This window comes from Pongo abelii, chromosome 2 (genome assembly GCF_028885655.2).
Source record: "Pongo abelii isolate AG06213 chromosome 2, NHGRI_mPonAbe1-v2.0_pri, whole genome shotgun sequence".
NCBI classification, from domain to species: domain Eukaryota; kingdom Metazoa; phylum Chordata; class Mammalia; order Primates; family Hominidae; genus Pongo; species Pongo abelii.
This window is the reverse complement of record NC_085928.1, coordinates 168,047,416-168,072,689: the sequence shown is the minus strand read 5'-3', so window position 1 is coordinate 168,072,689 and position 25,274 is coordinate 168,047,416. Positions and strand designations below refer to the sequence as shown.

Sequence of the window (25,274 nt, the reverse complement as noted above, 5' to 3'; positions counted from 1 at the left end):
AGTTTCATTTTCTGTGGTTTCAGTTACCTGCGGTCAACTGTGGTCCAAAAATAGGTGATTACGGTACAAGATATTTTGAGAGTAAGAGAAAGAAACCACATTTATATTTATTAAAGTATATTATTATAATTGTTCCATTTTATTATCATTATTAATCTCTTACCTAATTTATAAATTAAACTTTATCATAGGTATGTATGTATAGGAAAAAATATAACGTGTATATATATGTGTGTGTGTATCTAGATACAGATATAAATTAGATATACAGACAGATAAATATAGATATAGATACAGGGTTTTGTACTACCCATGGTTTGAGACACCAACTGGACGCTTGGAAGACATCCACCATGTATAAGAGAGGACTATTGTACTACTCATTAAAACTTATTGTTTGAATAAGTTATATACATTTTTGAAGAGCACATTAAGATTCAAAGTAAAATATCAGTACTCAGAAAATATACATCTTATATACTTTTAAAAAAGTAAAGTATTAAACGTCTATATGCAAGTGAACATGGTATCTAAAATCAAAGTCACAGCATTATAGTACCATTGAGAAATAAAACATACAGCACTTGAAGAGTACATGGTATCCAGAACATACAGTCCAGTGAGTTAGTCAAATGTAATTGGGGAAATTACTAAATGACACTGATCTCATTTTCTTTAGAACAATGAAAATCTCAACCTAAACATTACACCTTATTTAAAAAATCAAAATGGAGGAGTTAGTCTTAAATGTAAAGTGTAAAACCATAAAATATAAAGTTATATTTTATATAAATAAAAGCCATAAAATATAAAGTTTTATGGTTTTACATGTTACATTTAAGACTAACTCCTCCATTTTAATTTTTCTTTCAAAAGAAAGAAAATGTAAGAAAAAAATCATAATCTGGGATTAGTCAAAGAATTCTTAAACACGTCACCAAAACCATAGTACATAAAAGACAAATTAATCAATTGGGCTTCATCAAAATAAAAAACTAAAACTGAAGCCAATTTTATAAATGAAAAGGTAAAGAATGACCTGTTAGCAATACACTTAGCACTATACTGTGGCAATAAATATTTCAGATAATATATGGCCATACATATAATCTAGATCTGATAAATTTGTGAGGATACATAAAAATAGTTTTTTTTTTTACTCATTTCTAAGCATGCTACCAGCCTAGGGTTTACTCGTCACTTCTTCATTTAATAAAAGTTAATTATCAACACTTACCAGCAGCTTCAAGAACCAGCTGTAGTCTGGCTTTGGCCTGTTCAGCCGGTGGCTAAAAAAGAAAAAAAGAAAAAAAAATTCAACCATACAAGACATTTACAGGTCAGTTTTAATTGATAGAGTTTTAAATTAATGCATTTGTTTGCAAATATTAGGAAATTTAAAGAGCTTTAACATAATTTATATTAAAATCCATCACATCTTGCATTTGCATATATGATGCAAGAATGATAAGCTTCTTTCATTTTTTTTTCCTGGAAAAATTTTTGCTTACTATCCAACATTATACCAAGCAGCAATAACATAATTAACTGAAATTTAATAACAAGGCAAGGCACACACATTAACAACATATTCTTAACTTGTGTTATTTCTCTGCACATAGAAACAGGCAAGCAATCCATGAGAATTTAAATAGCAACCTTTAAGTTCAATATTTCAGGCAAGTCAGACTCTAAAACCACTTTTTTGCTTCCCTAACTGGAATTTAAAGGAACAATTGTGATGAAGATAGGATACAATTTGGCGTATATGCTTCCGGCTCCTATGAACTGTCCTAAAATTGTTTTTTCAGTGAACCTTAATTCAATATAGTTGATAACAATGAAACTAAACTAATTTCCAGCCAGACGCAGTGGCTGATGCCTGTAATCCCAGCACTTTGGGAGGCTGAGGCGGGTGGATCACAAGGTCAAGAGATCGAGACCATCCTGGCCAACATGGTGAAACCCCATCTCTTCTAAAAATACAAAAATTACCTGGGCGTGGTGGCACGCACCTATAGTCCCAGCTACTTGGGAGGCTGAGGCAGGAGAATTGCTTGAACCCGGGAGGTTGCAGTGAGCCAAGATCATGCCACTGCACTCCAGCCTGGCAACAGAGTAAGATTCTGTCTCAAAAAAAAAAAAAAGAAAAAAAAGAAAAAGAAACTAAACTAATTTCCTACCAGTGACCACACTCTGAGATTTTTGGATAACATATTAAACAACAACAACAAATTATGTCATGAATTATGTCAAGACTATGACTTTTTACTAAAGACCTGTTAAAAAAAACTGTTGTCCATACTTGAGACTTCAATTCATATATTTATAAAGTTGTCGGCAATAAACAAAATAACCCCAGTTTTATATATGAAAATAATCACTTCAAAATTAATAATTTATGTGATATATTAGAATATTTTGCTATTTGTAAAAAGAAACCCAGCTTGAATAAAAGAATTAAATAACTGGATACAGAAAGAAGATGTTGTGCTCAGAAAAGTTTAAGAATTTGAATGGTCCTTCTGAAAAAACTATAGGAAACAAGATGGAAGAGTGGTAGATGAGACAAGTGAGGAGACTGGGAGAACGTTTTATATCACAGAACAGGGATTAAGAGACTATAGACCTGGACCAGTGGCCTGGTTTCATAAATAAGTTTTACTGGGATATAGGCCATGCCATTTGTTTACATAGTGCCTACTGGCTTTTGTGATCAACTCAACAATAAGAGTTCATTATTTGTAGCAGGAATCTTAGGATCAGCAAAGCCTAAAATATTTATCTGGACCTTAAAGAAAAAGTGTGCCAACCCCTGCCATGGAAGATGAAGAGACTTAGAAAAATTTTAAACAAAGGGGAGATGTGATCAGATCTGCACTTTGATACATCACTGTAGCAATATTTTTGAGGACGAATTGAAAGGAATGTGTCTAAAGGCAAGGAGCTCAGTTAGGTGGCAATTAATGAATTCCAGGTGAGAGAAGGGCCTGAGCTGAAACAATAGCAGAAACGTCAAACAGGACAACACAGATTTGAGAAATATTTAATTGGTAAAACAAAGGACTGATTGGTTATTAGAGAAGGAGGAGATGACAACCAATAAAGAGTACTTTATGTCATATGTTTAAGGGAAAATGTATGTAAGCACGCTTTATAAAGTTATAAAGTATTGGAAATATGTGACATCAAATTAAAATATCAAAGCAAAATATCAATAGAAAACTGTGATATCTACTGAATATAAAAGTCATAAACTAAAATGTCTACAGGTATCAAGCCATTAATGCAAACATTTATGATGATAAATGGCAAATGACATTTGACATTAGTATCAGAAAGCACAGGGAAGTGTGCAGAACTCTGAAGCACATGCCCCAACTAAAGGAAGCAGCTGATACCCAGCACCAACTGAATTTGGTCATGCAGAAATGCAAGCCCAGGGTTATGAAATTTGTTACTTTTTCACAAGCATTTAAGTCACCCTGAAAACCAGTACAAAATGTGGATAAATACAGTACTTTTACGGGCCAGATTCAAGCAGATCTTAAGCAAGCGAAGAATTAGGAAGCATACATGTCAGAGTGTCCTTGTAAGTAGTGTCCTTTGATAGAAAAATCCTAGACATTTTACTGGTTAAGATATTTCATGAGTAATTTTTTTTGTATTTCATAAGGAAATATTTTTTTAACAATTAAGAAATATTTAAGACATAGAAAATATATACATAATAATGTATACCCAACATTCAATAAAATATTAATAGCAATATTGTCAAAGTTTTCTACTCCATGAAGTCTCCCTCTATAGAAGATCTCTTCCTCTCCACATCTATAACCATTATCTTGAAGATATAGTCACTACCATTCCTAAGGAAAGATTCTTTTTTCTGTTTTGTAAGAGATAGGGTCTCACTCTGTTGCCTAGGCTAACGTGCAGCAGTGTGATCATGGCTCACTGCAGTGTTGAACTCCTGGGCTCAAGTAATCTTCCTGCCTCAGCTCCCTGAGTAGCTAGGACTACAGTTGTGCACCACCACACCCAGCTCCTTTTTTCTGTTGTTTCATAGAGTTGGTGTCTTACTATGTTGCCCAGGTTGGTCTCAAACTCCTGGCCTCAAGCAATCCTCCCACCTAGGCCTCCCAAAGAGCTAGGACTACAGATGTGAGCCACTATGCCCAGCTAGGAGAGTTTTGATGGCTAATTATAATATTTATATATTATAATTATATTATATATATACAATATTTATATAATTTTATATTATATATTTATATATAATATTTATATAATTATATATTATATATTATAGTATATATCATAATTATAATATTTATATAAATATACCTGTTAAGATATATTTATTTTTCACTAATAACTCCAACAATTTATAATATAGGATTCATATTTCAAAGACAAAGAAAACCAGGAAATAACAGCAGTTTAGGAACTTGCCTCTACTTGTAAATGATGAACTAAAACTAAGACTCTGACTCCAAATCTCAGGATCATTCTAACTAAATCACTAGGATACTCAGGAAATAAAATCAACTAATTCACATAGATATAAATGCATATAGAGTTTTGATTCCGTTTAAAAAAAATTGTCCAAAATAATATACTTGACCCAGTAAATGAAATTTGATTCTAAAAATATTTGCCTATGCAGATATAACTTGCTAAATTTTATTTATGAAATACAGGGACGAACTCCAACTATGGGGATATATTGTTACATTGATCAAACTTTTAAAAGTAATCTGTATTTTATAGTTTTACTTTGCTTAGATTTATTGCTCAAGCCTTTTTCTTGAATAGGTTGTACAGATGCAAATGTTCACTCACGTTTTGCCCATCTGCAAATAGCCTTTTCTTAGTGTGACTGGTGAATAAGTTGAATGGATATAGGATTCTTGGGCTGTTGTCTTTTTCCTCTCAGTGACCTGCTCCTCAAATCTTTTGTAAGGGCTCCCTTCCATTGTTTCTAGGCTTGAGTTTGTCTCAGAAGAGGGAAAGCATCACCACAGGCCTCTTGGCTGAAACCCTCTGTGTCTCACCTGTCTATCTGCATCAGTAGCTGCCTGGCTCAGAAAAAGTAGCTCAGTTGGAGATGAAAATGAAAATGAAGAGAAGGCAGTCTGATTTATGTTGTCTTCATTGTGACTGCTATCTATAGTTATTTTTTTTAAAGAAAAGATTAAGGAGGAAGAAAGAAACAGAATATAGAATTTAAAAAAAAACATTTTATACCAACCCATTTTTAGTTACCTATCATCACACTAGCTGGCTTAGAATGAAAATACCTTTGGGGACTGCGTGCTAAAATTTCTAATGCTTTAGTTATTTTAGCATGTATTAGACTCCAGAATCAGTATAAATTTCATCCAAAATTCATAAATGGTATTAATGTTTTTTAGAACCAGAAATTATACCTTAATGAATAAACAGTATTACCAAATACAGATGCAAAGAATATAGCAATTTCTCAAAAAAAAAAATTAAATGGGGACATGTTTAAGAGCATAATGTCACAAGTACTTTATATGATAGAAACTTAATGAGAAAAAAATGTATTCCATTAAAAAACACTATTTCTACAGATAGAAGACCATGGGAAGACACAGAAAGAAGACAGCCATCTGCAGGCCAAGAAGAGAGGCCTTAGAAGGAACCAACCCTACTAACACTTTGATCTTGAACCTCTAATCTCCAGGACAATGAGAAAATACAGTTCTAGGCTGGGCATGGTGGCTCGTGCCCGTAATCCTAGCACTTTGGGAGGCCAAGGCGGGCAGATCGCTTGAGCTCACAAGTCTCACAAGCTCACGAGACCAGACTGGGCAACATGGCAAAACTCCATCTCTACAAAAAATACAAAAATTAGTCAGGCATGGTGTCATGCACCTGTGGTCCCAGCTACTTGAGAGACTGAGGTGGGAAGATAGCTTGAGCCTGGGAGGTGAAGATTGCAGTGAGCTGAGATCGCACCACTGTACTCCAGCCTGGGTGATAGAGCCAGACCTTTTCTCAAAAAAACAAACAAACAAACAAACAAAAACATATATATATATATATATATATACACACATATATATATATATATACACACACATATATATATATATATATACACACATATATATATATTTCTGTTGTTTAAGTAAAAAAAAAAGACAAACAAAAACCAACACCCAACATCAATAGTACATAATTAAAGAATATCACAAAAATAGAATTACAGAGAATATAAATATGACTCCCTTAAAACATAAATGGTAGTGTTGACATTAATAGAATTAATAGATCAGTGACAGCCTGGGTGCGTGGCTCAAGCCTGTAATCCTAGCACTTTGGGAGGCCGAGGCAGGCAGATCACCTGAGGTCGGGAGTTCCAAACCAGCCTGACAAATATGGTGAAACCCTGTCTTTACTAAAAATGCAAAAATTAGCCGGGCCTGGTGGCACATGCCTGTAATCCCAGCTACTCAGGAGGTTGAGGCAGGAGAATCCCTTGAACCCGCGAGGCAGACATTGCAATGAGCCGAGATTGTGCCACTGCACTCCAGCCTCGGTGACAGAGGGAGACCCTGTCTCAAAAAAAAAAAAAAGAGCAGTAAGAATAATGTAAACTTTTAGTGTAAGTCTTTAAAGGCCGTATTAAAGTTAAAACTATTATTAATAATAAAAAAGTCAGTACAGGTACTGTACCATAATTTTGACTGGATAAAAGAAAACTGTAGTGCTGTTAGAAATTTGTATCACATAGGGCTTAAAATTGCTAAAACTAGTAATAATTCTTTGGTGGGAGCAAAGGGGGCTGGACTACGTAACTCCATTTGTAAGCCTTAGGTTTAGAGAAGAGAATCACAAACAGTCTCACTAAAAACTGGGCAAAGAACATGAACAGAAATTTCTCAAAAGAAGAAATACAAGTGGCCAACAAACACATGAAAAAAAAGCTCAACATTGCTAATCACCAGAGAAATGCAAATTTAAAACTACACTGAGATACCATCTTACACCACTCAGAACAGCTATTATTAAAAAGTTAAAACAACAACAGATGTTAGTTAACATGGATGCAGAGAAAAGGGAATGCTCATACACTGTTGATGGGGATTTAAATCAGGTCAACCTCTGTGGAAAACAGGAGGAGGTATCTCAAAGAAATAAAAATAGAACTACCATTCAATACTGTAATCTCATTACCCAAAGAAAAAGAGATCATTCTATAAAAAAGACACTTGAACTTAAATGTTTATTGCAATGCTATTTACAATATCAAAGTCATGAAACAAACCTGTGTCCACTTATAGTTGATTGGATAAAGAAAATGTGGTATATGTACACTATGGACTACTATGTAGCCACAAAAAAAGAACCAAATCATGTCCTTTGAAGCAACCTAGATGAAGCTGTAGGCCATTATCTTAAGTGAACTAACACAGAAGCAGAAAGTCAAATATCACATGTTCTCAGTTATAAGTGAAAGCCAAGCTACACAAATGGTATACATGGACATAAAGATGGAGAAAACAGGCTCTAGAGATTCCAAAAGAGAGGAGGTTGGAAGGGGAGTGAGGGGTGAAAAGTTACCTGCTGGGTACAATGTCCAATATGTGGATCACGACACACTAGAAGCCCGATCCCACCATTACACTTGTAATAAACATGTAACAAAAAAGCACATGTATCCCCAAACTCTAAAATAAAAAAATAAAATAAAATAAAATAATTTAAAAAAAAAACACAAAAACTTCTAAGATTAACCAAATGATAGGTCAGTCTCATAATGGCTTGTGGAGATGACCATTCTCAATGTCTAGAGTTTTTCCTGACTCTGGATTTATTCTTACCTCTTGAGTTCCTTATAAATTACTGCATGTCTAGATTCTCATAATACTGCCAAAGCATGCATTCAAAACCAGCATAATCCTTTGAGCCACCCATGAGTATATATTAGTGATAAGAGAGAAGCCTATCCTTATATAAACTAGTTTACATACTAAACTATTGAAACTATTTGTTTACCTTTCTCACTTCCATTCATATTCAGCTCCCTAAACCCCTGGCCACCACTATGGAAATTCTGAAAGTTGATGAAGTTAAAGCCATTCCATCTGCCAACAACACTTTTGAGGTTGTTAAAGAGAGAAAAGTAGAAAGTCTGAAAGAAAAGACTGTGACTTACCTAAAAAGAACTCAAACTTGGAAACAAAATTAGATGTGCAATGTTTCAAAAAATCGAAATTAAGATAGGGTAACAAAGAAAATTAAAATTGTTTGTAACACAGAGGATAAATGCTTGAGGGGATGGATACCCCATTTACTCTGATGTGATTATTAAGCACTGCATGCCTGTATTAAAATATTTCATGTATCTCATAAATATATACACCTACTATGTAATCACAAAAATTCAAATTTTTTTAAAAAAATAAAAAGAGAAACAACATTTGGGGTGGGCGTGGTGACTCATGCCTGTAATCCCAGCATTTTGGGAGGCCGAGGCAGGAGGATTATTTGAAGCCATGAGTTCAAGACCAGCCTGGGCAATAAAGCAAGATCCTGTCTCTACACAACAAAACAATTAGTCAGCCATTAGTTGCACTACACATACAAGCCTGTAGTCCCAGGTACTTGGGAGGCAGAGGCGGGAGGATAATTTGAGCCCAGGAGTTTGAGGTTGCAGTGGGCTATGATTGTGCACTGCACTCCTGCCTCCAGACACAGTAAGACTCCATCTTAAGAAAAAAAAAAATTAAGATCAGATTTAAGATTAGATTTAGATTTTTTGATATTGCCCTCAATTCCATATTTTCATATGTTCTCTTTATACAAAAAGAATATAAAATAACCTTTAACCTACTTATAAGAGAGTAACTGGAACTTCCTGTTTGAAGAGAATGTATAGTTGAAATAACTTCACATCTCATAGGGAAATGGTGCTAGAGTACTACTGGGCCCTTTACAGTCTTGTCACTACATTCAATCATCCGAAATTTATTACTTTCATTTGTTCAAAAAATTTTATAAACTGTGTCTTCTATATAAGGTACTGTGCTACAAGTTGAGAATAGAAAGATGAAAAGATATAGCTCCTGACTTCAAGGATCTTACAGTATAATCAGAGAGAGACAGTCAAAATAACAATGTAAAAAAAGAAATACTATTTACTAAAATGTCTACATTGTGCCAAGCACATGTGTTACTTCTATTTTTTCTGCAAACATTTTCAGACAGCTTTATCGAGATATAATTGAACTACAATAAAGTGTATATATTTAATATATCTGGCCTTTAAATTCAGCACACAATTAGTTTGAAACTTACCCATGTTGTTATGTCTATTAACAATTCATTTTGTTTTATTGCTGGGTATTATTCCAGTGTAACGATATACCCTAATTTCTTTATGCATTCATCTATCAATAAATGTTCAAATTATTTCCAATTTTTGCTATTATAAAAGGTGCTAAGATTCAGGTACACATCTTTGTATAAATATGTGCTTTCATATCTCTTGGGTAAATATCTATAATTGAAATGGCTAAGTCATACGGTAAACATATGTTTAACTTTTAAAGAAACTACCAAGCTATTTCCAAAGTGTTTTTAGTATCCCACCAGTAGGGTATGAGAGCTACAGTTGCTCTACATCCCAACCATCACTTGGTAGAGTCAGTCTTCTTAATTTCGAAATTCTAGTAGGTATGTAGCAGTGTCTCATTGTGGTCTATATTTCCCTAATGAATAATGGTGTTGAGCATCTTTTCATGTACTGATTATCCATATATCTTCCTTGGTAAAATGGATGTTCAAATCTTTTGCCAATTTTTATTAGATTGTTTTCTCAAAATTGAGTTTCCAGAGTTCTTTAACAAAAGTAATTCATTTCATATACAGTTTGCAAATTTGATATGCAAAATCCAACTGGATTTTGATGAAATCCCATCCATCAATTTCTTCTTCTCCTTCTTTTTCTTTTTAAGAGGCAGAGTCTTGCTCTGTCATCCAGGCTGTAGTGCAGTGGCAGGATTGTAGCTCACTGCAGCTTCAAACTCCTGGGCTCTAGGGATCTGCCTGCCTTGGTCTCCCAAGGTGCTGGGATTACAGACATGAGCCACCATACTCTGCCAATTTCCTCTTTTAGGAATCAGGCTTTTATGGTGGTGTATTTAAGAAATCTTTACCTAATCTGAAGTCACAAAGATTTGTCCTGTATTTATACCTAGAAGTTTTATAGTTTTGTTTTACATTTAATTCTATGAAGACTTTCAATTAATTTTTTAATACAGTACAAGGTATGCACTGAAAACCTTTTTTATTTGGGTACTATATATGCCTATCCAATAGTTCCAGCACCATCTGTGGAAAAGACTATATTTTTTCCACTCAACTGACTTTGCATTTTTCTCAAAAATCAATTTACCATATATATATATACACACACACACACACACACACATATATGATGAGTCTCTTTCTAGACTCTAATTGTGATCCATTGATCTATTTGTCAATAGTGATGCCAACACCCCACTGTCTTGATTATTATTGCTTGGTATTAATTCTTGAAATCAGATAGAGTAACTCCTCTACCTTTCTTTTTCAATGCAGTTTTGGCTCTTCTAACTCCTTTGCATTACCAATTTTTAGAATAAAGTTGTCCTTTTTTCTTTTTTTGTTTAAAGGCCTGCTGGGAGGATGCATGGGATTGAACCAACTCTACATATCAATTTGAGGAGAACTGACATCTTAACATTACTAAGTTTTAGCCTGGTATATCTTTTTCCACCATTTTTACCTGCTAATGTCTTTATATACTTAAAGTGTACTTTTTTAAGTAAGCACCATGTAGTTGGATCTTGCTTTATTATACAATCTGAAAAACTGTGCTTTATAATTGGAATTTTTAGACCAACATACACTTACCGTAATTATTAATCTATCACATTGCAATTTACTTTTCTGCCTTCTCTTAGATTGGATTTTTTTTTTTTTTTTTTTTTGAGACAGACTCTTGCTCTATCGCCCAGGCTGGAGTGCAGTGGCACAATCTCGGCTCACTGCAACCTCTGCCTCCTGGGTTCAAGTGATTCTCTGCCTCAGCCTCCCGAGTAGCTGGGACTACAGGTGCCCGACACCACGCCCAGCTAAATTTTTTTTTTGTATGTTTTAGTAGAGATGGGGTTTCACCATGCTGGCCAGGCTGGTTTCAAACTCCTGACCTCAGGTGATCTGCCAGCCTCAGCCTCCCAAAGTGCTGGGATTACAGGCGTAAATCACCACGCCTGGCCTAGATTGGGTATTTTATAATGCTAATTTTATATTCCTTGTTGGCTTATTGGCTATAACTCTTCATTATACCATTTCTTCTATACTACCAAAAACTTACAATACTCCTTTCATTTCTCCCCCTCCAAGCTTCCTTAGTATTATTGTCATTGTTGTCATATATTGCAATAAACTCCACAAAACATTGTTGTTGTTGATGCTTTAAGAAGTTATCTTTTAAAGAGACATATTTATCCATGTGGTTAGCATTTCCTTCACTCTCTATTCTCTTATGTCAACCCAGGTTTTCATCTGGTGTCATTTTCCCTAATGCTAAAAGGGTACCCTGTGACATTTCTTGTGGTACAGACTATTTGGTGATGAGTTATTTGTTTTTGTATGTCTTTTTAAAAATATTCATTTGGCCTATATTTTTGAAAGAAATTATCTCAAGGTATAGAATTCAAATTTTATAAAACTTTTCTTTTGGTATTTTAATGATGTTACTTCACTGTCTGTGGTTTGCATTGTTTCCAATGAAAAATTCGCTTTCATACCTATTTGCATTCCTCTATGTATAATGAGTATATATTTTTCTCTGTTTTTAAGATTTTCCTTTCCATAACTGATTTTAAAAAGCATTTTGATTATGATATGACTTGATGTAATTTCATTCATCTTTTTATTTTTATTTTTTTGAGATGCAGTCTCACTCTGTCGGCTAGGCTGGAGCGCAATGGCACTATCTCAGCTCACCACAACCTCAGCCTCCTGTGTTCAAGCAATTCTCCTGCCTCAGCCTTCCAAGTAGCTAGGATTACAGACACATGGCACCATGCCCAGCTAGTTTTTTTATATTTTGTAGAGACAGGGTTTTACCATGTTGGCCTGACCTCAAGTGATCTACCCATCTCAGCCTCCCAAACTGCTGGGATTACAGACGTAAGCCACCGTACCCAGCCTCAATCATCTTTTTTTGTGTGTTTGGGGTTCACTGAGCTTCTTGGGTCTGTTGGTTTATAGTTTTTACCAAATTTGGAAAATTTTCAGTCATTATTCATTCTTCTCTTTTTCTGCTGCTTCCTTTCCTTTCCCTTCCTTTGGCAACTCCATGTATATTGTATGGTTGGCTACCTAAAGTTGTACCACAACTCACAAATGCTCTTCTTTTTTAAGCCTTCTTTTTCTCTCTAGTTTCATTTTGGATAGTTCTTTTGCTATGTCTTCCAGCTCACTAACCCATTTTCTACAATGTATCATATCCCCTAATCTCATCCAGTGTATTTTTCATTTCAGCTGTATAGCCTTCGTGTCTAGAATTTTGTGTGTTTTTTAAAATAGTTTCCATGTCTCTACTTAATATGTTCACTCTTTCTGGTATTGCTCTCTGATCAGGTGCAATACAGTTATAATAACTCTATTAATAATGTCCTTGTCTACTAAATCTATCACTGTGTCAACTCTGGGTCAGTTTCACCTGATTTTTCTCTTTAACATATGGTGTATTTTCTTGCTTTCTCTTTAATATATGTTATATTTTCTTGCCTTTGGTCATTTTTGATAGGATGTCTGACATTTTTTTGTGTCAGTGCTGGATATTTTTGTATTCCTATAAGTAGACTTGGAATTTTGTTCTAGGACACAGTTAAAGTACTTGGAAAGTAGTTTGATCCCTTCACACCCTGCTTTGTTAGGCAGGACCAGAACAGCTTTACATCTGTAATTTCCCCCCACTATTAAGGGAAAATGGTTTTTATACTCTATTTAAACACCACGAAGGTTGTTGAGAACAGGAACTGTGTGTAAGTACCAGTTATTGTTCCCACTAATCATTGTAGGTGGCTATTTCCCAAGCTTCAGTTTCCTCTTATGCATGTACTGATTAGTAGTCTGCTAAATACTCAAGGGGCACCCTGTGACGATCTCTTGCAGCTCACTCCTCTCAGGTAACTTGTTCTGTGAATCCCAGATGCTTTGGCCTTCCTGGTCTCACAGCTCCATCTTCTCAACTCAAGGAGACCACTACGCTCTGCCTGGGTTTCTCCTCTTTGTAGCATGATCTAGAAACTTTCTCTAGGCAGTAAGTTGAGGCAATCATAGGAATCACCTCATTTTTTTCCCATCTCTCAGGAATCATATTTGATTTCATATTTGACTTCATATTTGATGCTCACTGTCTCGAGAGCTGTTTTTTCAAATATTTTGTCCAGGTTTTTAGTTGTTTCAAGGAGAGTAAATCTGATCCTTGTTATTCCATCGTGACTGGAAGCTGCAGTCTATTATTTCTTTTAATACTAACAACAATCTTGTGAAGGAAAATAACTTGCCGAAAGTCACATAGCCATGCATGTTAATAAAAATATATTATCTCTATGCATTAGTCTGTTTTCATGCAGCTGATAAGGACAAACCCGAAACTGGGAACAGAAAGAAGTTTAATTGGATTTATGGTTCTACATGGCTAGGGAGGCCTCAGAATCATGGCGGGAAGTGAAAGGCACTTCTTACATGGTGGTGGCAAGATAAAAATGAGGAGGAAGCAAAAGCAGAAACCCCTGATAAACTCATCAGATCTCGTGAGACTTATTCACTATCACGAGAATAGCACAGGAAAGACTGCCCCCATGATTCAATTACCTCCCCCAGCGTCCCTCCCACAACATGTGGGAATTCTGGGAGACACAATTCAAGTTGAGATTAGGTGGGGACACAGCCAAACCATATCATTCTGCCCTGGCCCCTCCAAATGTCATGTCCTCACATTTCAAAACCAACCATGTCTTCCCAATAGTACCCCAAAGTCTTAACTCGTTTCAGCATTAACCCAAAAGTCCACAGTCCAAAGTCTCATCTAAGACAAAGCAAGTTCCTTCCACCTATAAGCCTGTAAAATCAAAAGGAAGCTAGTTACTTCCCAGATACAATGTGGGTACAGGTATTGGGTAAATACAGCCATTCCAAATGGGAGACAACTGGCCAAAACAAAGGGGTTACAGGGCCCATACAAGTCTGAAATCCAGCGGGGCAGTCAAACTTTAAAGTTCCAAAATTATCTCTTTGACTCCAGGTCTCACATTCAGATTACGCTGATGCAAAAGGTGGGTTCCCATGGTCATGGGCAGCTCCACCTCTGTGACTTTGCCTGGTACAGCCTCCCTCCCGGCTGCTTTCATGGGCTAGCATTGAGTGTCTGTGGCTTTTCCAGGCACACGGTTCAAGCTGTCGGTAGATCTACGATTCTGGGGCCTGGAGGATGGTGGCCCTCTTCTCACAGATCTACTAGGCAGCACCCCACTAGGGACTCTGTGTGGGGGCTCCGACTCCACATTTCCCTTCTGCACTGCCCTGGCAGAGGTTCTGCATGAGGGCCCTGCTCCTGCAGCAAACTTTTGCCTGGGCATCCAGGCATTTCCAAACATCTTCTGAAATCTAGGCGGAGGTTCCCAAACCTCAATTCATGACTTCTGTGCACCCGCAGGCTTAATAACACCTGGACACTTCCAGGGCTTGGGGCTTCCACCCTCTGAAGCTACAGCCTGAGCTGTACATTGGCTCTTTTCAGCCATGGCTGGAGTGGCTGGGACACAGGGCACGAAGTCCCCAGGCTGCAAACAGCATAGGGACCTGGGCCTGGCCCACGAAACCAGTTTTTCCTGCTGGGCCTCTGGGCCTGTGATGGGAGGGGCTGCCATGAAGGTCTCTGACATGGCCTGGAGACATTTTCCCCATGATCTTGGGGATTAACATTAGGCTCCTTGCTACTTATGTAAATTTCTGTAGCCAGCTTGAATTTCTTCCCAGAGAATGTTTTTTTCTATTGCATAGTCAGGCTGCAAATTTTCTGAACTTTTGTGCTCTGTTTCTGTTTTAAAACTGAATGCCTTTAACAATACCCAAGTCACCTCTTGAATGCTTTGCTGCTTAGAAATTTCTTCCACCAGATACCCTAAATCATCCACAAATCTCTAGGGCGGGGGCAAAATGCTGCCAGTCTCTCTGCTAAAACATAACAAGAGTCACCTTTGCTCCAGTTCCCAACAAGTTCCTCATCTCCATCTGTGACCACCTCAGCCTGGATTGTATTGTCCATATCGCTATCAGCATTTTGGGCAAAGCCATTCAACAGTCTCTAGGGAGTTCCAAACTTTCCCACATTTTCCTCCACAGGAGGTACTGTTCCAGCCTCTGCCTGTTACCCAGTTCCAAATTCATTTCCACATTTTCAGGTATCTTTTCAGCAACGCCCCATTCTATTGGTACCAATTTACTGTATTAGTCCGTTTTCAAACTGCTAATAAAGACATACCCGAAACTGGGAACAGAAAGAGGTTTAATTGGTCTTACAGTTCCACATGGCTGGGGAGGCCTCAAAATCATGGTGGGAGGCAAAAGTCACTTCTTTTTTTTTGTCTTTCTTTTCTTTTTTTTTTTTGAGATGGAGTCTTGCTCTATCACCCAGGCTGGAGTGCAGTGGCGTGATCTCAGCTCACTGCAACCTCCGCCTCCCGGGTTCAAGCGATTCTCCTGCCTCAGCCTCCTGAGTAGCTAGGACTACAGGTGCATGCCACCATGCCCAGCTAATTTTTGTATTTTTAGTAGAGCCAGGGTATAACCATGTTGGTCAGGCTGGTCTTGAACTCCTGACCTCGTGATTCACCTACCTCAGCCTCCCAAAGTGCTGGGATTACAGGTGTAAGCCACCAAGCCCAGCCAGGCAGCAGCAAGAGAAAAATGAGGAGGAAGTAAAAGCAGAAACCCCTGATAAACTCATCAGATCTCGTGAGACTTATTAATTTCAGGAGAATAGCACAGGAAAGACCAGCCCCCATGATTCAATTACCTCCCCCTGGATCCCTCCCACAACATGTGGGAATTCTGGGAGATACAATTCAAGTTGAGATTTAGTGGGGACACAGCCAAACCATATCACTCTACATATAAATCTATATGTTGCCTTTGTCTCCATAACTTTCTGTTCCTAGCTAATGAGTGTTCTTTCAAAGCTCAGCTCAAGTAACAGCACTTTCAGAAAATCTCATCAGTTTTAGCTTATTTTCTCCCTAACTCTCTTCCTGATGATTACAATTTCCTGCTCTGTGTTCCTGTAATGCCCTGGGGAAACATGTATCAGCACACTTACCATTTTCAGTTTAATTAATCGTTCTGTTGTCTGTCTTTTCTACCAGGCTATGAGCTTTCTGAAAGCAACCATTGTCTTACATCTCTGTATCATTAGCACCTAGGAGAGTGCCTGAAATAAAGTTGGTGATCAGTAAGTATATATTTGAAATAAACTGCCTTGTAAACTTTAAAATCCTCCTTAGTGTCATACATAATTTACTTTTGAATTATCAATTTCACTGAAATCTATCTCTTAGGAAGGATTCATCCAATTCAAAGAGCTGGATGTTTGAGGGAATGATAATGGTGTAAGAGAAATTACAACACGTGGTAATAATAAACCACGTAATCTACATTGTAAATAATAATTAACCAAACTATTTGGTAATACAATGGCAATTCTTAAAGTGATATCATGAGCTCCAAATGCACATAAGTGATAACTTCTATGTGCCATATCTTTCCCAGACAACATGACAGACATTCCTGAAATAGAATATTAGCTGCCTGAAAACTATTAGTATCATTTTTGAAAAAATATAATAGCTATTATTTATCATATGCTTATAATGTTCCAGACCCCGTGCTAAACATTTTACATACCTCATTTAACAAAATTCTCACAACATTCCTAACAAGGCAGGCATTTTTAATGCTATCTTTTAGAGGAAGAATAAATTACCTTAAATGACAAAGCTGACAAGGTGGCAGAACTTGAATTTTAATTCAGATCACAAAATCTAAGCCTTAACAATACTACACTGCTTACAACAGCTTGAGATCCATTTGCTCATTAACTTTCATAGGGAAAAAAAAGATAAATCTAATCATTTTTAATTGCCAGAGAAGACTATACAGAGTTAAAACTAAATTCCCTTTAGTCTTTGGATGCTACCATTAATGGCCTTAAAGGTTGTGAGCACCATCTAAAAAGCTAATTTTAATCACGCTTTCTCAGATGCACAACTTTAAAAAAATACTAAACATATTTGCAGTATAGGTACTGTGCAGTTTCCTTTAAAGTAAACGTAATCTCACTATGACAGAGACACATATCAACATCTTATCATATTTCTAGCTACATTTCATTTTAACAGTTACTATAATTCTATCTCTTAGGATCAAGGTCTAAGCTAGAGATATTACAAATAGCTCAAAAGTAGATTTATCTTGCCTCTAGAACTTAGTACCAAGTTGGTTTAAATAAAAACCAAAAGTAGAAAAGAAAAAAACCCAGGAACACGTTTTCCATTCTTGATAGCAAATTCATCTTAAGAGTTTTATCAAACATTTTCTCTAAACAGTTTAAGGGGTTTGCAAAAAAAAAAAAAAAAGTTATATAATAGCCGTCTTTATTAAAAACCAGAGAAAGATGCCATTTTATATATGTATTTCATAGATGAGGATGTTAAACTATAAAGGTGAAACTGAACCAAAGGTTACAACATCCTTGAGGACTTGCTTGAGAGCCCATATTCATGATCCAATACTATTACCTGCTTAGTGATGCTGCTTGTATACTATACAAATACATAGCCATACAAAAGCCTCAGCATCTAACGAATTGGGAGCTGACTTAAAAATTTAGAATAATACTTCAATCTACCACAGATTTTGTACAGATTAAAGGTAATACCTCTACATGTAATCATCATAAAATGAAAACTCAGTAAAGTGTTAGCTATTAAATATTTCAGATTTTTGGAGAGAAGTGCTTCATGAGGGTGTAATGAAGGTAAGATTTTACAGCGAGGCTACCTGTTTAGCTAGAAGAATCGATAGCATAGCTACTAAGTAAGGTTCAGCCAGGATGAGATAGGTTTTAGAACACAGGAGGACTTAACATAATGGAGATACCTTGTTTAGGTCAAAATTGACCCCCATGGACAGGTTCAGTGCTAACAATATGTTAGGAATATAGAAAGGGAAGAAAGGGAAACTAATAATTATTCTAACCACCTCTCCAGCAATGCCTATTCTGGACAATCTGTACCCACTATGATCATAGATTTGCAGGAACTCATCATCATTTCCCTATTATGAATGTAAAGAGATGGAAGCTCAGCATTAAGGAGCAAGGGCCATGTGCCCCACACAGCATTTCAGAGCAGCTCTCAGATTGGCAGTTCTCCCTGTCCTGTTACTTAGTCTGAGACTCTCTTACCCCATGCTTTGTACGAAGATTAAAATGCTGATGTGGGACTGGGGACAGAAAAAAGGGATCACATGAGACTGATTTTAGTTGGAAGTCCAGATGATGAATGTCTTCATGATAGCGAGTACTTCTGCAGCCCCACTCAGGAGGAAGGAGGTGGAATGAGGATGTGGAATGTTTTTGCTCTCCGCGTGGGAAGTGGGACACTCCTACAACTTCCTGCAAGTCTTTCTCACACAGCAGAGGAACTGTTCTTCATAAAAGCAGCATTGGTGAGGCCAGGGAGCCTGTTTAGACACAGGATCATAAATGTGGCTCTTCTTACCCTACTTTGTCTTGGATCCTATCCATGCCAGACAACTCAGGCACAGAAGGGAAATCTCCCCCCACCTCTTATCACAGCCATGCCGGGCTCCATGATTTCATCTAACAAGTCTGTAAGCATCCTGTGTCAAGGGCCATCAGAAACTGAAACACATATGATATGTAAAGTGGAAAGCCCTAAGCCCTCCAACAGAAATAAATGAGTACGGGAAGACGAACAAAAGGAATAATCGAAGAGATGCTGCCAGACAGGTCAGGGCTGTACCACTGTTACTATTGAAGCAGAGAGCACTAGTCTGAGTGAAGCTCTGAAGCTAGTAATGACCACAGTTTATGACAAACCCTTTCTCTCAATCATGCCAGGCACTGAGGTGGCATCAGGAGAGAATACGAAGTTGCAATGTTTCTCAAAATTTGAATTTGGTTTATTTATTCTCACCAAATAAGATGGATTTCACACAACCAAGAACCAAAGGCAATGAACATCCCAGGGCAATGAACACAAGGCTGTCTTCCTCATGAACCATGTCACTTCCACATGGGCAGGGACCTACAGATGCTTCAGTGTCATGAGCAATGACCCCAATGTGTGGTCTCACCCCAGTGACCCTCTGGAACTGGGGGTCAAAGAATTTCCTGGCAATCCCACAGAGCCCAGCTATTCAATTGCCCTACCTCACAACCAAAGCCTCCCAGGGGAACCCCAGAACATTAAGATGGGCATCCCCACCTCACCCTCATGTTCATCCTCCACCACTGCAAAACCAAAAACAATGTTGCCAGGAAAGAAAGGCAGCCAGGGGCTGGACCAATGAATGGAGAGGCCTCTGAAGCTGTAGGAACATAGAATGTTACCTGTTCCCAGCTGACCTGCAGTGCCCTTACCCAGAGGACAACTGTAGCATCTTCCTCATTGCCCAGACAGGCATAGACAAGTGAATAGGCAAAATTTGCCCAAAGACAAGTGATGTGTCAGTGTGAGCATATCATTTGGGCAGAAGAGCTTACAGTTGCGGATTAAATGAGTCCTCCTCCGGAACTGCTGCTTCTAAATCTCTGGCAGTCAGCCTGACTGACAGGATGCTACTGTGCACTTAATCTAGAGGCCTCAAGAATAAGGTTCCAGAATCTCTACTATCATTGCCCAATAACACCCAAGACCCTTCCAAAGGTATCAAAAGAACGATATGGCAATTTTTCACAGATTCTAACTGTTCATCAATTAAACAAATTACTTTGGAAAAAAAACAAAACAGCAAATACACAGCTGTATTTATTATTTACAAATTATCTATGGCTCCAAGTGGCAGAATTGAGTAGTTGCAATAGAGATTACATGGCCCATAAATCCTAAATCTGGCCCTTTATGAAACACAGGCTGATCTATGATCTAGACTACTATTGACTCCAAATCTAGACTTTTGCAGCTATATCCTTTCTACTTACCCTTTCCATTCCATATACAGCTGCTAAAGTTATCTTCACAAAGCAAGGCTCCAATTTAGTTTTTACCTTAAAAAATACCTCAATGACCCTCCACTGCTTCCAGAATTAAGCATAAACTTATCACTTTAATTTTCAATGCTATCAATAATATCCCAAGCTTATTCTTTCACTGTCATTTTTAACCATTTTCATACTCATAGCCAACTTTTCAGCAATACATGGTCTTTCACTACTTCTCAACTAGGCCCTGCATTTTCCTCCCTCTGCTTTCACTCATGCCAAACCCTCTATTTGGAATTTCCTTCGTGTCCAGTCATTCTTAGTTATAAAAATGCTGAAATTCCACCATCTTTCTCTACCTCCACCTTGGTTAGTTGGATACAGTATGGTCTGCTTCACAATTCACAGAATATTCAAAATCTTTATTAAAAATGCTACAGACTGCCACCTCTCTATTCTTTCAAAATGAGTACCCTCTCCATTTCTTAGTTTCCTTTATTCCTAGTCCTAGCTTTGGAGCCTCAATACTGAAACCAACTTTTAACAGAAGTTAAGGCTTAGATTTGGAAAGGAAACAGCATTATATGAAAGTTAAGCAGATGAAATAGAAAATTCTCTCCACTCTGTGGAGTCAAGGTAGGCAAAGAGATAGGAAAAAAACTTTGGCTATTTTAATGCAAGTTTAGAAGCAAACAGGAAATGGAAGAAACAACAGACCAAATCACAATGTATTTGTAATGGCTACACATTATGCCACTAAGCAGAAATGTTTAAAATTCCCCTGTTAGTGGCTGGGCACAGTGGCTCATGATTGTAATCCCAGCACTTTGGGGGGCTTAGGTGGGCAGATCACGAGGTCAGGAGATCGAGACCATCCTGGCCAACGTGGTGAAACTCTGTCTCTACTAAAACAAAACACACACACACATACACACACACACACACACACACACAAATTAGCTGGGTGTGGTGGCATGTGCCTATAATCCCAGCTACTTGGGAAGCTGAGGCAGGAGAAATCCTTGAACCAGGGAGTCGGAAGTTGCAGTGAGCTGAGGTCGCACCACTGCACTCCAGCCTGGCGACAGAGTGAGACTCCATCTTAAAAAAAAAAAAAAAAATTCCCCTGTTAGAAATTGAGACCTTTTTAAAGTAGCTAAACCAAGAGATTCTCCCATAAAAGCAAGAAATTAAAGCTTTTAATATGTATCAGTTATTTATGACATTAAACCTCTATAAAATTTTAAAATAATTTCACACAAAACTAGTTATTTTTACTAATACTTTTAGACATGATACGGAGGTTAAAATAAAATTAGACTCAATAACAGTTGTTTATACTTTAAAAGGTAAAGTTCAAATAATTTCAAAGGTTCCTAAATTTTTTCTAAAATGAAAAGGTATGTGGTGGCATAATAAAAATAAACTTTATATAGTTTTAAACCCTACTTTAGTATCTTCTTTTATTTAGTATCTTTATAGCCTTCTTTTTTTGCTACCACAATTTGAAGTATCAGCACATTTTTTAGTCCATAAATATTAACATTTCAGGATGTTCTAGAAAACACGTTATTTTAAACAATTATATAAATGCCTTTCCTGACCCTTTTAGGATTCAGTTTAAAATAATACTTCCCACTTTTTAAATCCTTCTGTAGTGTTGCAATGGTTATTTGTAAGAAACCCATTCTCTGTGCTACTTTTCTTTCAACTTCTTTATTTTGTCTCCCTTTGTATGACTGCTGGAAAGGGAATGGTGTTCTCCTGCAGCACCAATTGCCTGGAACAGTCTACCTATTTCTCTCTTTGCTTTACAGACTTCACGTAGATTTTTAATTCCCTTGACAAAACCTTCTGTGTTTTTATTCCAAGTTATAATTTCTATCTTTGAATGCAGTTACTTTACTTTGCCTCTGATAGAGCTTTCAAATTTACTTTTTTGAAGCTCTGTTCTCACTCAATGAAAAGTGCTAAAAGTACTAGAATGTTTTTTACAATATGTTTTGTCCTAAAAAATATATTAAATATCGAGCTGTCTGAACCGATGTGTTCAAAATATACACTAATACAGATTAACCAACTAAAAAAGATCAGATACATACTTTATTTCATGCTACTATAAATGTGTTACAAAAAATAATTTTATTTGAATACTGTACTGAGAGATTTTTCCAGATGGAATATTTGCAGAGAGGGCATGTTTCATAGTAATCACCAGTTTTATATGGTAGGAAAAAAGGCAAAACACAAAAGATTAACTGGATGTCAGAAGAACTGCATTCTAGAATTGACTGAGGGCTTTGGTTTCCTTACCTATGCAAGTGTGCTCATCACAATGTTTCTAAAAACAGAAGAGCATCCCCAAAAGAAAAATGGTTAAATAAATTGTGGTCCAAATCCATGATGGAAGTAGCAAAATAGTCAATTTTTCAAATGTAAAGACATTTAGTAACATGCAGAAATGCTAACGTTACATTTTTTAAAAATTACAAAACTATGTAAAATGATCCAGATTTGTTATAAAAAAAATTCAAAATAATATGCTATCAGAAAAATACATAGCAAAATGGTAATAATTTTTCTTTTTCTTTTTTATCCTTAATCCTATCTGTTTTCTAAGTAAAATTTGACTGGATGGATCAGGGAAAAATGGGTATTATGATAAAAGGAAAAAATCTTTAAAAGATAAGGAAAATAGTAAATTAAAAATTTTGAAGTAAATAATTAAGTACAAAGTATGTTTATATCACACATTTTCATAAAAACAGTCTCCCTATTTAAGAAATATTTAAGTTTTGCAAGAAATATTTAAGTTTTGCCTGTAATCTAACTTTTGACACCTACTCCTGCTCCTACCATGAGGTCAGGGATTTATTTTGTTAAGAGGTGAAATTTATAATGAATAAATGCACTAGTTTTTTGCCCCAGGAGACCTAGAATCAATAACTGGCTCAAGTAATAAGTGAAAATGATATAGATGATCAAACACTGATGTTTTTAGTCGACATTAGTATAATCACAAAACCACTTCACAATTCATCATAACTAATGATCGTCTAATTCAGAAAAGTCCAAAACTATGGGTGTTGTTAGTTATGATTAAAAAGTATTGGCAGAAACTTGATTGCTAATTTATGATGGTATATTTCTTTTAAAATTCTAATGTAGAGCCAAAGTAAGATAAATATATATAATGAATACATTATTTCTTGGGCTTTCATTCTAAAACAATCAGAGTTCCCTCTCTCTTTCTTGCTAGTCTCTTTGTGACTCCTCTTTGCTGACCTAAAAAATGACATAAATTAAGTTCTACTTTTATTTATGAAATTTGCTACATTAATAACAATATATAATCAAAAGTACTGCTTTATATAGTTTAAAATATATATATTATGAAAGGGCAACTAAATATTAGTATAGTAGTGTAGGAATGATAATCCAACTCTTTACCACATGATTAATACCCACTTATACTTAAAAAAAAAAAAAGACCACTATACCAAAATGAAAACAAATATGTAATCTTATTCAGGTTTTTTGCATATATTTTGTTTTTTATTTGTTAGGCCATGAGGAACAAAATATTCCAATAAGGAAAATGAATACACTTCAAAAAAACTTCAAGGTTAAACTATATGAAATACTGATACTTCATCATTTGTTAACTATAAAAGTGGCAAGTTCATTTGGTTCAAACTAACAGAATAAGAATTCACATGGGAGAAGGGCTGAATTTTTAGGCTTAGAAGTAACAGAAGAAATCACAAAGAAAAAAGACCCAACAGATTTGACTACATAAAAATATTCAGTTTTATATAAAAAGTATCCAGCAACACAGAACTAAAATAAAATGGCAAAACAGTGACAATAAATTTATTAGCAACAAATTTAACCAAGTTAATAGCTACATTCAAAAAAAGTTCTTGTAAGTTTATAACAAAATCACTAATTCTTAAAAGAGACCAAAAAAGCATAAGAAACTCACACGCACAAAAGACTACTAGTCAAGCTCTCTCCTCAAATTTCTCTTGTAGAATTCACTATGCCATTATTAAAATATGTAAATGTGAAAAATATAAATGACAGCTAATTCTAGCCAATGATGTTGATATGGTTTGGCTGTGTGTGGCCCCCCCACCCTCCACGCCCAACACCAAATCTCAGATTGTAGCTTTCATAATTCCCAAGTGTTGTGGGAGGGACCCAGTGGGAGGTAATTGAATCATGGGGGCGGGGCTTGTGATAAAGATTAAGTCTCATGAGATCTAAACTGGTTTTACAAAGGGGAATTCCCCTGCACATGCTCTCTGTATTGTCTGCTGCCATGTGAGACGTGACTTTGCTCCTACTTTGTCTTGTGCTATGATTGTGAGGCCTCCCCAGCCACGTGGAGCTGTGAGTCCATTCAACCTTTTTTTTTTTTTTTTTTAATAAGTTACCCAGTCTCAGGTAGGTCTTTATTAGCAGCATGAGAACAGACTAATACAGATGTAAAACTCTCATGCCTCATTAGTGGTATTATAAATTGATATAATATTTATAGAAAGCAATTTAAAATTATGTGAATGGAGCCCTTCAAGTACTCATACTCCTTCAGAAAATGTTTCCAATTTGGGGACCTAGAGAAAATATTTAAAACATGGAAAAGCTAAGAACATTCAGATATTCAGAAAATTCCTTAGAAGAGCAAAGATCAAAAAATAACCTAAATATCCAACAATAAAGAACGAGTTAGGTCACTCTACTTAATGAGATATAATGTACCTATTGAAAACAATGACAATGTTAACACGAAAAGGTGTCCAAAATTGCCTACCATCCAGAAAATGGCAGGGTACTATATACTAAGAACATTTAAAATATTCATACCCTTTGACACAGGATTTTCATTTTAAGAATCTAGCCTAATGCAATTATTTAAGATATATACAAAAATCTGTTCATAGAACAT

At 36.2% G+C, this 25,274-nt stretch overlaps 1 protein-coding gene across 13 annotated transcripts in view; it reads right to left on the bottom strand.

Moving 5' to 3' along the window:
* The window catches only part of RSRC1 (arginine and serine rich coiled-coil 1), a 424,026-nt gene that overhangs the window by 176,378 nt on the left and 222,374 nt on the right, over positions 1–25,274 (bottom strand). For all 13 annotated transcript variants that reach the window (XM_054552914.2, XM_063722299.1, XM_063722300.1 and 10 more), the window contains one exon: positions 1,238–1,289. In XM_054552914.2, the coding sequence (XP_054408889.2) occupies positions 1,238–1,289 (52 nt within the window). The remainder of the gene's footprint in view (positions 1–1,237; positions 1,290–25,274) is intronic.